This window comes from Dermacentor variabilis, chromosome 6 (genome assembly GCF_050947875.1).
Source record: "Dermacentor variabilis isolate Ectoservices chromosome 6, ASM5094787v1, whole genome shotgun sequence".
In the NCBI taxonomy this organism is placed as follows: domain Eukaryota; kingdom Metazoa; phylum Arthropoda; class Arachnida; order Ixodida; family Ixodidae; genus Dermacentor; species Dermacentor variabilis.
In genome coordinates this window covers 159,368,809-159,382,351 of record NC_134573.1, presented here as the reverse complement: position 1 = coordinate 159,382,351, position 13,543 = coordinate 159,368,809, and the positions used below count along the sequence as shown (strand labels likewise).

General features: G+C 52.3%; 1 protein-coding gene across 5 annotated transcripts in view; it reads left to right on the top strand.

Moving 5' to 3' along the window:
- The window catches only part of PlexA (plexin A), a 350,566-nt gene that overhangs the window by 250,876 nt on the left and 86,147 nt on the right, over positions 1–13,543 (top strand). For 4 of the 5 annotated variants that reach the window (XM_075696438.1, XM_075696437.1, XM_075696441.1 and 1 more), the window contains 2 exons: positions 9,008–9,321; positions 9,565–10,542. In XM_075696438.1, the coding sequence (XP_075552553.1) occupies positions 9,037–9,321; positions 9,565–10,542 (1,263 nt within the window). In that variant the 5' untranslated portion in view covers positions 9,008–9,036. Of the gene's footprint in view, positions 1–3,717; positions 3,975–9,007; positions 9,322–9,564; positions 10,543–13,543 lie in introns of those variants that run through there. The other variant, XM_075696440.1, reaches the window with a different exon arrangement.

Genomic DNA, 13,543 nt, shown 5'->3' with positions numbered 1-13,543 from the left:
ACAGAATTGCGCGCTCTGTGACTCATGATGGTGTATATACCTTCTATCGGTGTGGCGTTTTGTGAAGTGTTTTGACGACCTGTCCTGATGCTTTCCTGTAGGTATATATTTCGTGCAACTTTCCAATAAACCAGTTGGAAGTCAGCGCTCTTCCTTTATCTGGCCGGCTCGGCTTGTTTCTTCTTTTGTATGTTGCGCTGTGTCAGCTCTAGAATGCAATACCAACTCGCCCAATCCCCAACCCTAATTAAATTGACGCGTCTACTGGAAAGTTCGCAATGCCACACGTTTAGAGTCCAGTCTTCAGTTTCACGCCACAGTGACATAATAATGAAAAAATCGGCTTTCTATCGCGGAATCCCGGGTCTGTATATATTCTTGCTCAAGGGGAGTACGTTCTAGCGCGATCGGTGCTCGAACGTGTCTGTTGGCGGTTCCTATAACAAAAGGCTGTACGATTCGCAGCACTTGATGGATATATATAGTTGAAGAACAGCTCTGTCTCTTCCTGTCTGCTCATTTTCATCGCCTAATAAACGGCAGGCCATTAATTACTTGCCAGTGTGGTATGCATCGTCGGGAGCTCTGCAACCGCGAGATACCGTCCGATAGGCTTCGCGCGCCCACCATACATACATGCATGCGCCGTTTGATCTGGATTTTTCTTTTCCGTTCTTTTTGTTTATGTACCGTGCTATTTGTACCAGTATACACCGTGTTCTTCGCGCGTTTCTCCTCTATATGCCGGAGTCACCGTGACAAGTAGTGTCAGCATCGACGGCTTTCGATGGGGCGCCTGTCCTCCTCCTCCGTGTGTACGCCGCAGTCGTCGTTCACGGGGTCGCCGACGCACGCAGATGCGCTGTGCTCTCTCTCTCTCTCTCTCTCTCTCTCTCTCTCTCTCTCTCTCTACCAGCCGAAGCGTGGTGAATCTTTTATGGCGTCTCAGCGCCGCCTAGACCGTGGGCTGTAGCGCCAGTGTATGGCGCGTTTTCGGGTTTCGATCGCGCGAGCGGGGTTCCACAGTGGAGCTAGGCACCGCGCCCGGGTGTGTGTGTGTGTGTGCGTCTGTGTGTAGGCCATCGCGCTCTCTCTGATCGCTATCGCTGCAGTGCCGTGAAAGCGTGCCATTACGGAAGCGAATTGGAAAGCGCGCGATCGTATGCGCGGCGCGCCGCGCTCGGGAATAATGAAACCGTGAAGGTAAAACTGGTAGGAAAAAAGAAAAAAAAGGTAAAGGACGGGTTGCGGAGCCAGGCGATACTGGCTAAATATTTGACGAGGTTTTTCGCGAATCATTGCTGCTTCGGAGAGGTGATGTGCGTGGTGCCGTTAAGGTGGCGCGAGTGCGATTGTGTAGAGGGCTTGGCTCCCCGTGGGAGATGTATGTCGTGATCTCTTCAACGTTCTCTCTCTTTCTCTCTCTCTCTCTGGCTGCCGCCTTCCGTACTGCCTTCTTCACCCGCCGCGGTGGCTTAGCGGCTATGGTGTAGTGCTGCTATAAGCACGAGGACGCGGGATCGAGTCCCGGCTGCGGCGGTCGCATTTTGATAGGGGCGAAATGCAAAAAACACAGGTTGTGAGGTCTGTGTCCTGTGCATTGTGGGCATGTTAAATACCCCTGGTGCCCAAAATTAATCTGGATTCCCTTCCCCACTACGGCGTGCCGCCCTCATAATCGTGGTTTATTATTGTTTTTTTTTTTTAAGTTGTTGACCTTCTTTTCGGTGCATTCTGCTCTAGAGGAACGAGACGGTGTTCATGAGGAGAAGGGGGGAGGGGAGAGGTTAAACAAGGTATGACGTCAAGACGGAGCATAAACGCGAAATTATCTTTTTTTCTACATTATACATAAAAAAAAACAGTACACATAAAAACTGGACAGTGTAGGAGACCATGTGGATTCATTCAGTTGACTGACCAAATGATCGTATGAATTGCGTAACTTGTCGAACAGGGGTGAGTGTGGCAATGATTTCAAATTTGTTAAAGTTTGAAGGTGCATAAAATTTACGTGTTCTCTTCCCGTAATGAGTGCACACGCGAGGAATAATAAACTTTTCTGTGTTGCGTGAATTTCGCATGTTTATGTTTATCACATTGAAAGAAGGAGAGAAGTAATGAAATAGAAACTGGTTCTCTGTGAATATGTCAAAAGTATTCATGCGGAGTAATACATTTTTACTATGAAATTGTGCTCCATATGACAGGCTAGAGGCAATTTTCTTAGCATGCTATTTAACACAGTTAATTTCTAAAGAGATGCGGAACCGTATAAGGTATACCAAATTTTAGCACCGACTCGCTTAAGCTCTTGGAAACTATTTTTCTTATAGGTGCATCGCATAACGATGTCAGGGAACGTAGGTTAGCACAAACCGTTCTTAACGTTGTTGCGACTTCCGCGATGTGGATATTCCAAGATATTGTTTTGTCGAATGTCGTTCCTAAATATTTTGCACTGTCTACTAGCTTCACTGGGATACATGAGCAATTCCCACAGCAAGTGTGGTGCAATCGGCTTTGAATTTATTACGGCTTTATGTGGATTGTGGAAACATATAAGGTTTGTTTCGCAATTGTTAATGACTATTGTATTAAGAAGAAACCAAGAACATGCACATTCTATATCTATTTGAAGAGTATCTCCGAGTTCGCTATAACATGTCCCACACAGTACAAGTGCAGTGTCATCTGCGTATACGTACAGCTTGGATTGGAGTGGTAAACTGGCTAGTTAATTAATATAAATATTGAATAAGAAGGGTCCTGGAATGGACCCTTGAGCTACTCCTGATTTAATATTTAACAACGTGCTACAATAGTCTTCTGTTCCTTACACACTATTTTCGTTGTTTGATATAATTATGAAAGAATGAACGGTGTGGCCCTCTGGAACCAAAATTATACATTTTATGTAGTAGAAGTTCATGACTGACTATCGAATGCCTTCTGAAGGCCAATGAAAGCGTCAGAACAATATGGTTTCACTCCGATTTCACGTAGGAGAAATCGGAGTTGTTTGCCCTATGGCCTTTGCACGGCTGGGCTGCGTTGCGGAGAGGTCCGTCTACGAAACCTTTTAGCCGACGCACTGTGTGCATGTTTGTACGTGTCGTGCACTTCAGGCTATTTTGCACGCGCAACACTATTTGTGCGCACATTGTGCCTCGGCGGCTTCATTTTTTAGCCCGAGTGCGACGACAACGCCGGGCGCTGGTCGCCGTGGCACTCGGTCTCTTTTGATCTCTCCGCCGGGGATGGACTCCCTCGGACATGTATACGCAAGCACGCACGCACGCACCACAATAAGTAATCGACGCGCCGCCAGCTCGCACGGGAAGTTTGTGTGGCTGCCGGAGAGCAAATTGATAGACGGCCCTGTCTGGTCCTGTGAAGAGGCCCGACGTATCTCGGCCGAGCCCCTCTCGAGAGAGGTCCGATTTTTTTTTTTTTCTCCTTCTCCTTGCTATACCAAGCTCGCGTGTGTACACATACGAGTGCGCGCACGCACATTGACTGACACTCGCACACCGTGGCACCCTCGTCGTCTTCACCGGCCGATAAGACCCCTCCTGCCACCGACCGGAGTTTGGAAAGGGGTGGGGAAGGGTGGGCGAAGAGGGGCGCCTATTGGGAACGGAGGCCGATGAATAACAGCCACGTATGACGACGCGCCGTGCGCTGTCTGGGCTTGTTGTGCAACCACCTCCGCCCGGCTCCTGATAGCGCTCGTCTCCTTCGAGTCGCTCGCACGTCGCCGCCGCAGCCGGTGACACACGAGCACGCTTCGCCCCCGCTTTCGCTGTGTACCGCCGGGCTGCCCGCTTGTTGCCGGTCGACGTGCTGCACGCTCGTGTCGTCTCGGAGTGATCGCAGGGTTGTGTGAGCATTGGGGATCAACCGGATTCCCGAGCTTCGGTCGCCGCCGGCAGGAGAAGGAGCGTTCGACCGCGCTTCTCGTCTTTGCGGAGGTGGGTTCGTTGTTGTTGCTACCTGCTTTAGGAGGACGAGACGGCGGCACCGCGGTTAACGTGTTGGCAACGCGCAACTGTGATCCGTGTCCCTGTCGTTTTCTCGTGGAACCTGTCCAGCCCTCTTTTGAGGTCTAGAGTTGCCTATGTCTGTTGCTGCTGCTTCCGATCGGTGCTGTTTGTGGTGCTCTTCGACTGCGGTGTCGCTATATGCGTTACGACTGTCGACCGCTACGAGGAGCTTTGTAGGTCCGGTGCTCGCTTACTGTGCACGGAGGAACGGCGGCTTTCACCTTAACCACAGCATTCGTTTTGCTTAATAAGCAAGCTGTGTCGTCTTCTTAGTCGATAAGTTACTGGAAAGAACGACAAACCTTCAGGAGCTGTTTTTGTAAGTTCTTCGTACTCGCTTACTTATGATTCTTTAAGGAGGTCAACAAAACTTAACATCATTGGTGTTTGGCAGATATGTTGTAAGTGACAGAAGCCATCGCCATAGAAGTTCTTTAGAACTTGAGGGCGTATATACAAGTCCCTCGCACAGCTGTGACGATCTCGCCGAAGTGACGTGTTTATACCCGTACTGCGACGTTAGCAACCACGGGCCCTTTTTCTCTCTCCATTTATTCGGATTAAAAGTAAATAAGGGAGTTGTTGCGTTTCGCCTGCGACACGTGGTTTTGCCGGCGCGACTGCGGCGGGGCGGCAGACATTTTGGCCCGATCGTCGTCGCCGCAACACTCATCGCCAGGTGTTTCCAGGCGCGACTGCGGCGATGCGACCGCCTAGGGATCATCCTCGCATTCCAGTCATTGTGCCCGAAACAGGCGATGCCAAAGCAGGGATCTCATTCCAGTCATTGGGCCCGAAACAGGCGATGCCAAAGCAGGGATCTCGTTCCAGTCATTGTGCCCGAAACAGGCGATGCCAAAGCAGGGACCATCCTCTCATTACAGTCATTGTGTCCGACCGGCAGCGCCACGACAGGGTGCTACGAGATCGTGCTCGACATGGTGCTACGGCATCGCTACGACAGTGTGCGTCACCATTAGCCCATTGTACATTCACGTGCTCGTCTTTTGAGGGGTTCCTTCTTGCCCTCAACTGCGAGAGTATAAAAACAGCTGCCCCCGGACGCCAAAGGGAGGGCTCCGATTTCTGCTGTTGAGTGAAGTGCTCTCCCGTCTCTCTACTACGGTCAAACCTGACCGCCAACTCTTTGCGATGTTAAAATAAACAAGTTGTTTCGTTGTTACCAGTCGACTCATGCTTTGCCGGGACCTTCGGATGCTTCCAGTTGTACCCCAGGCCGCCAGGCCAACGCTACCCTTGGGGCTTGCGACCCAGGTACAACCACGGGCGTCAGCGCCGAGTTCCCAACAGATCGTACCAGCGGTCCGATCCAAACAGAGTCTACGGCGGTATGCTGTCAACACTCATTTTTTGTTTATCATTTTTCGAAGTAGTAATTATAACTTGAATAAGGAAATTCACCGACGGTTACGATACTCCATAACGCGAAATTTGAGCGCGGCTCTATACGTGTTTTCATTTCGCGATATATCGGCTGGCGCGGACCATCTGTATCGTGTGGCACATTGCAAACGGAGCGAAGTGTGGCGCGACTGCCTCGCTAATCGGAAGATCGCGATAGAGAGAAAGAAAACTTTATGAAATGTCGGTGCTGGAGTCAAGGGGGCCGGGGGCCGGGACACTAGCCCCATCGGAGGTCCCCTTCCTCAGGCGGCGTCCAGACCTTGAATCTTGGCGGCGTCGTCAGCCAGTCGAACTGCCCAGAGTCGTTTCTCCGGGCGTGCGCTGAGCAGCACAGCCTCCCACAACTCGGGCGTGGTGAGGCACGCGTGGGTGCGGCGTGGGCGCGATTCACAGCAGCCGCCGCAGACAGACCTCCGCTCATGCAGTGCTTTGTTTCCGTGTGTGGTTTCGGTGTACGCTCTCGCTGCATGCCATCGGTTAACAGACGACGGCGCGCTACTCTGGCGCCATCTCGTAGGGGTCGTCGCCGCAGAGCCCGTCTTGCACGGCACTACGCTTCTCACGCTTTCGCCATACCCTCCTCCTCTCCTTTCTGCTTCATGGTTCTACTGCATTCTCCTCTGCCTTCCTCCTCGCGCTTTCTTCACTATCGCCGTCTTTCGTCCCCCGCTGCGCTCCGCGTTCGCTCATGTATCCTTCGCTGTGCTCGTTCTGTCGGTTACGCCGACGCTCAACGCAGGAACGGGTGCCTAAGAGCTGCGCTGTAAAAGAAATAGCTATGTACATTGCCGCGTGAGTTGATTACTCAGAAGAAAATAATTGTAGCGACACAAGAACAAAACTGAGGAGTCCTTCGCAAAAAGCTAGTCACTAGCGCCAATCATTTAAGACGTCTTCCAAGTAAAATAAATAAAAAGTACTTTTGCGTACTGGCTTTGTGGGCTCATCTAACTGTCGCAAGTCGTCATGTAACTTTGATTGATGCAGTCTATTGTTTAACAAATGAGTCACCGAAGTATCCTTACGGGATTTCCATGAGAAAGCATAATGACTTATCTAATTAATTGGTTACGTCCATGATACGTGATGGTCATACGTTGTCATGTCTCCTTCGCAACTCTACCTTAAGCCACCTTGCTTGCACCAGCCTTAATCCACCTTAATACGCCTTGCTCTGATTTGTACCAACCTTAATCCACTTCACCGTAATTCACTTTACTCCGCCTTAGGTCCATCGTACTGTAACATCTTATAAATTTAATTCTGTATTACTGCTCAAGTTATAAAAGGCGCTGATAAAGCGACTGAGGATGATGATTTTTTTTTTCCACTCGTTGCAGACAACGCCGGATTTTCTTCCTCATGGGACATGTAATGCTTTCGCATTAATAAACCGGCGTGTTTGGGACCATTGTTACGAGCAAGGACCAGCCTTGGTGCACATGGGATTTGATGTCCCTAAGGTTATAAGGAACACCGTAGTTGAGGGCGCCAGGGGGGGGCTATTCTGTAAGTGTCTGTCTGTAGTACGTGAACATGTCCATTTCGTCTGCTGCTTAAGTGCTGATTGCCTGGGGGCACGAGCTCCTTGTGGCGGATACCCCAGTCCAGGAAATGAAAACTCGCGCAGTAGACGAAATGAACATGTCCACTACCTAGTGCAATAGCAGAATACTTGCAAAATAGCTCCCACGGGTCTCCATATACTGCCTTCTGAAATGCGGCTCCCGCGTCCGTTCGAGAGTTCACCTCGTGTTCATCGTGTTCAAAACTGAACTTCCACGGCGGCAGATAGCCTGCACCGGCTGGCCGAGCTATAGCGTCACTGCGCGGGCACAGCCGCGCCCCATGCATTTGTCTTTCGTCGCAAAACGCCGCGCTGCAGGCTGCATGGGTGTTACATTTGTTTTGTTACCTTGTCGTGTTTGCGCAACTTCCGTTTGCGCTGGCTGCCGCTGCTTCCGCGCTGGCAATGTCTTTCCGCTTCTTTTCTTATCGAGTCCGGCCGGCCCTCTCGCTTGCCTGCATTAGTCACATTTCCGCTGGGGGCAGTCCCATTCACGACTCTGGCGTCGTTATGCGGCCAGATAAGGCCGCCGAGGTTCTGGGAACTCGGCTGTCGTCGCATAGTCACTTTTTTGCATGTCTGGGTTGTTGTATTTCACAGTTATTTTTCGCGCGCCGAAGAGGTGAGACATAATTCCACTGTTTGAAACTGCCGTTAGCGGGGGGAGCACGTACGTGTGTTTTGGCAATGAACTCGCATCCACTGGGACGCGAATTTGGTATGTGGGCTTGGAATACTATAGTGTAGTGCAAGCAAGACGACGACACAGGTGGGAACATAAACACACAGACACGGCGCTGTCATGTTCACGGCTCTATCATGTGTTGTGTTCTCTTCCGTGTTCTCGTCTTGCTTGCGCTATATACGCTAGTACTCCAAGGTGACGTCCCAACGAGTCCGCATAGCGACGCAGGTTGGTATGCGAGATGTGTCGCCCCACATCGCCGTCCATTTAGACAAGACCGCACTTGCAGATCAGTTATAGTATAGTTCGATGGATAGATATGGTGAATTGCAATGGCAGATTCGGAGCACTACCGGTAGTAGTTTTTCTGCACCTTGCGGTGCAAGTGTATTCCATTGGGAGATTCGGAGTGCTTCCCGTATCTTTCATTAGTGGATTGGGAGCAGCTCCACCGCTAGGTCCTCTCCACGGAGCGGCGCTCTCCGCAAAAATTGACAGAGTCGTCCGGAAGTCGCTTGATGTCAGCCCACTCACAGCCAACGTATACCGCATGGCGCGCCCGCCCGTGAACGCGAATCGCGGTTTCTCGGAAGATGGTGCTTCGCATCGTCAAGTTGCGCTTTTACTGCTTGCGAGGAGCGGCGATTCATCTAGCTCAAGTTCTGAATCGATCAGTGGAGACTCAAGCGAAGAAGAAGCTTCGGAAGCTAGTATATTCAAGCAAGCTTTCGACATCATGTTTCGGCCGCCGGCCAAGAGACCGAAAGTTGCACGTTTCGTCGACGACGTCGTTCGCCATAGTTCGGATGAAGAAATAACAGCGGCTCTTTTTCGGAAGTTAGCGTTTTAACAGCTATTACTTTTGTCGAAGAAAGGTAGTTCCGAAGGCACTTCAGGCTGTCTCGATGTGTGGCCACAGAACTGATAGTATATGCTTCGCTGCGTCTCCGATGCTTCGTACATACGCAATGGCGGCGGACGAGAGAAGCGGTCTTACGTGCGGTGTGACTTCCATTAGAGCGCAGGGGCTTAAAGAGAACTACTAAACTTCTAGACACAGCGCGCGCGCGAGTTCACGCCGAGAACGACGAAAAAACGTGAGGAATGCTGGGCGTTTTCGCAAGCGGATGTGCGCTATAGCGACCCCTGCCTATTGCTCTGGCGATTGTGCCTGTGTTTCAGTCGCAGAGTTAATGCGGCTGAACTTCTCCCTTTTGCGGTCGTCCCGTGCTGCTGTCGATGTATGCCCCAGCTTCAACGTGTTCCTCTGACCTGACTGTGCAGGCTGAAGGGCTGGCCCGTGTCTGGCGGCCATGACGAGGCGGGACCGCTGGTGGGCGGCCTGCTCGCTGCTGCCGCCGCTGCTGCTCCTGGTGGCGGCGGCGCCCCCCTCGGCACATGGCCTCTGGGCGTCGGCGCTCCGCCAGCAGCCCGGCTCGCCGGCGGCGTCGTCGTCGGGGGCCGCGGCACAGGAGCTGCGGCAGGCGCCCCCGGGCAACGGCACCGGCAACAGCACCGTGCCGGACAAGCCGGCCGTCTTCACCGACCCGTCCACTGAGAGGTTCATCCACATGGCCGTCAACAGCTACACTGGACAGGTGAGCACCTCTTTCCCTGCTCTCGTATACAGGCCCGATACTAGTGTGGCTGGCTATACTCAGAGGCACGGTTTTTGACGCCGGTCCCATAGACCCCGGCACCCTCAGGAAATGACGTTGGTAGCGCAGTTGAAAGACTTGCTTCTTCAGCTCTCGCGTTGATGGAGGCATGTTGCGTCTGAAAGAAGCGAGATATTTGCATCAGTGACACGTGTGTGGCCCTGTCTCTCCCTCCGCGCGCAGGTGTACATTGGCGCCGTGAACACCATCTACCAGCTGTCGAGCAAGCTCGAGCTGCAGGCGCGCGCCGTCATGGGCCCCGAGAAGGACGACCCGGGCTGCCCCGTGACGCGCTTCTGCCCGTCCATCACCAAGAAGTACCACGACTACTACAACAAGGCGCTGGTCATCGACTACCCGCAGAGCCGGCTCATCGCGTGCGGCTCGCTCTTCCAGGGCGTGTGCACCGTGCACAGCCTGGAGAACATCACCAACTACCGGACGCCCGCCAACGAGTCCGTGGTGGCGAACAACGCGACGGCCTCGACCGTGGCCTTCATCGCCAACGGCCCCGAGCGGCTGTCGCGCATGCACGTCCTCTACGTGGGCGTCACCTTCACGGGCAACGGGCCGTACCGGTCGGACGTGCCGGCGGTCTCGTCTCGCAGCCTGGACCTGAGCAACGACACCTTCTCGATCGCCGTCACGGGCGTCTCGACGGGCACCAAGGTGTTCGTGAACAGCCTCGCCCGCGAGGTGTACCCCATCACGTACGTGTTCGGCTTCAGCTCTCGCGGCTTCTCCTACTTCCTGACGGTGCAGAAGCAGTTCACCGAAGAGCCCAAGCCGTACATCTCCAAGCTGGTGCGCATCTGCCAGAACGACGTGCACTACTACTCGTACACCGAGGTGGCGCTCGTGTGCCAGACGCCCGACGGCATCCACTACAACCTGGCGCAGGCCGCGTTCGTCGGCAAGCCGGGCTCCGAGCTGGCCGTCTCGCTGGGCATCACGGCGCAGGACGAGGTGCTCTTCGTCGTGTTCGCCAAGAGCCGCGACGAGACGGACGTCTACAACCGGCCCAGCCAGAAGTCGGCGCTGTGCGTGTACGCGCTCACCGCCGTCCACCGGAAGTTCACGCAGAACATCAACGACTGCTTCAACGGCCAGGGCGTCCGCGGCCTGGACTTCATCAACCCCAGCAACCCGTGCCAGGACACGGTGAGTCGTTTTTTTGTTTTTTTTTTCCTCGTGTACGCGCGCGTTTCAGGTCGATTTTGCAAGAATCGTTTCTTGGCTGGGCTCGCGTGTCCTGTCTAATCATTGTGCCATCTGCATTGTCTCCAGGAACTCCGTGTCAGCCACTTGATTTCGGATAGGCTTTCAGTTACGGATAGGGCACAAATCCCCATGCAATTAGGCATTAAAGCTGGGATTCGCTACCGCGTCTACACACCCGTGTTTGCAGGTCGTGTTTGTATGTATCGACGACTCGGGAAAGCGTTCGTGCCGGCGTTTTGGATCATGTTGACCTTTGAAATAGCCCGGGTCAGAAAGTCAGTCGGAAATTATCCCCACGTGAGTTCTATATGGATTGCCTTCCGTTTTGGCCAGGTTGAGGCACTTAATGTCTACGCGTTGCTGCGTTTTATGTTCTAACAATTTTAGCAGCCGCATGCTTCGATGGTGCGTTCGCATTCTATCCGTCTTATAGCCGATATGGTAGGGCTTGATACACACCCAGCAAAAAAAAAAAAGGGGGGGGGGCAGTTTTTTCGGTTATATAGGAATGTTTTGCATACAGGAAGCAGCAAGGCCCCATTCCCCATTCTTCTTCCCCATTGCCGCCTTCTCGATAAAATGCACCATCCTCGAAAGGATTACGACGCTCTCCATATAAGTAACTTTTTAGGCTTTGGAATATATGAATTACTGTGTCGCACGGTCCTCTAAAGCCGATTAATTTTATTATTATTATTATTATTATTATTATTATTATTATTATTATTATTATTATTATTATTATTATTATTATACAGTCCGGGCTCCTGGACACTCCTTGACTTTAGTTTGATAAATAACGAAGTTGCCTTCCTTAGTTCTTCGCTGTCTCTCTCTTTACGTTCCCGCATCTGCGTGTCTCTTGTTACAGTTCCTCTCATATCACTCCCACAATCCCTATCTGACGTAGCCACCCGCGAAAGTAGTGGAGCTCACATCGTCAGTTTTCGTTGGCGCTTCTCTCTCATTCCCTTTCTTTCTGATAAGCTGCGGGCCGACCTAAGAATAGGCTGCAAGACCGACGCCTTGTTGGAGAGGAGCCCGCGGGTCTTAGCGTGCGCGGTCTAGCGCTCTCCCCAGTGTCTAATCCCGCACGCGAGCTTCATCGCTGTCCTCTAGCGAACAGCTAAAATGCCTCCCCTTGTAAGGAGGGATCTACTGTGACGCACGCTGTATAGGGTCGAGTCCTCCGCTGTAGGGAACAACCGTTCGCGACAACGTCACAGCAGGCGCCCCCCCCCCCCCCCTCTGCTTACTGCCCCGTCTTAAAGCAAACACAACGGAGCTCTGCTGACGCGCTCACTCCTTGACGGCAGGACGACGGGACTTGTGTGTGTGGCCAAGCCGTGCGGCAACATCGACGCTTGCTCAAACTGTTTGCGAAGCCTGCGAGACGACAGATATCGCTCGCCTCCCGCGGATATTTGAGGGTGTATATAAATGTGTAATAAGCAGCCAATACACACCCTCGAGAAATGACAACGAAAAAAAAAAAAAAGAAAATGCGAACGCGTCTTGAAATCCTCGTAACGGCCAGCTCGCAGCGTTGACTGCCTCGTCTTACGTCAGTGTTGTGTTGACTTTGTCGTCACACTGGGCGTACATTCGAGCCAACGAATGACGACGCCTTTCCGGTTAGCTTGGACCGAGCTTTTCGCCCTGCTTGGAAAAAAAGGTTTCCGTTGGCGTGTTGTGCGTACATTCTGGCGTTAGAACGTCCTGCCTCGTTTGTTTGTGCGTGCCTGTTACGAAGCAGCCTATCAGCGTCTTCCTCGTCGCGTGGATACATGTAATACGTGTGTGCGGGTTGGTTTCATGCGGTCGATAAGCCGCTAGAGCTGGCTACGATGTGGTCACCCGGAAAGATACTTTGTGTGTTCATGGAATTCGGTGGCTGGCTCGCTGGCTGTCTAGCGATATTCCTCGTCTCTGATTTCCTTTTCCTTTTCTTATTCTTCTTATCTTTTTTACTCGCTTCCGGAGTGCCGCGAAGACCGCGTCAGCCGGTTTCGCCGTGGATCTTGCTTCCGTTGGCGCAGTTTAGCGTTATCTCCGGCCCCCCTTAGATACAGTGGGCGCGAAATAACCGGGAAATATATTTACTTTCGTATATGTACTGCAAGCTACCAGACAGGGAAAACAAAATTAAAAAAAAAAAAAGTTACAATGGGTATGGCGATGTCGGTGCTGTGGCATTTCCTGTGGCGGCTGGATTTGTTAAGCGTATATCTGTCTTTTTCATAATTCTTTCTTCTTGCCCGGTTTTTCATATCCAGGACTATACAGATTGCGTCATAGCGACTCGGAGCTAACATGTGTTGAGCGCGTACTATCTTGCTTTACGATACCCTCCGAAGGACCTCGGCGCTAGCTAGCGTCATTCCTTTCTACATTCCACATTTCTTTCGCGCTCTTCTCCAGACGGTCTCGTCCTTTTACTTTTGCCACTGCGTGGACGAAATGCTAGGACGTTGGCAAACGCGAGAAAAAAAAATGGAATATCAAAATAAGCCTAAATCGCTCGAAACGCGCAGGCCCCCCTGCAGCAGAAATCGACCAAAACGCGCTCAAAAACCGGCGCGCGAGCGCCTCGTGGCATTACCGCTCCAAATGCAGCTTTGGCGTGTTGCCCATGCGGACTTCTTCCTTCCTTTTTCTGTCTCTGCCTCTTTTCTTTTTTTCATGTCTTCTCTTCTCCACCTCCGTGCTTTATTTTCGTTCTCTCTCTATCTCTCTCTGTCTACCCGCTTCCCCGTGTTTTTGACATGCTGTTGGAGAAGACCGGCGGATTATTGGGCTTCTCCGGAGAGCTCCCGAGTTGGGCGGGAAAGCCCGATGTGCCGGCGTAAACCGAAACCGGTTTCTGGCCTTGGGCACGAACAGGGCTTGGTCTGCTGGAGAGCAGTGGGGAGAAGAGCGTCCAAACGGGAGTTGCTGGAGG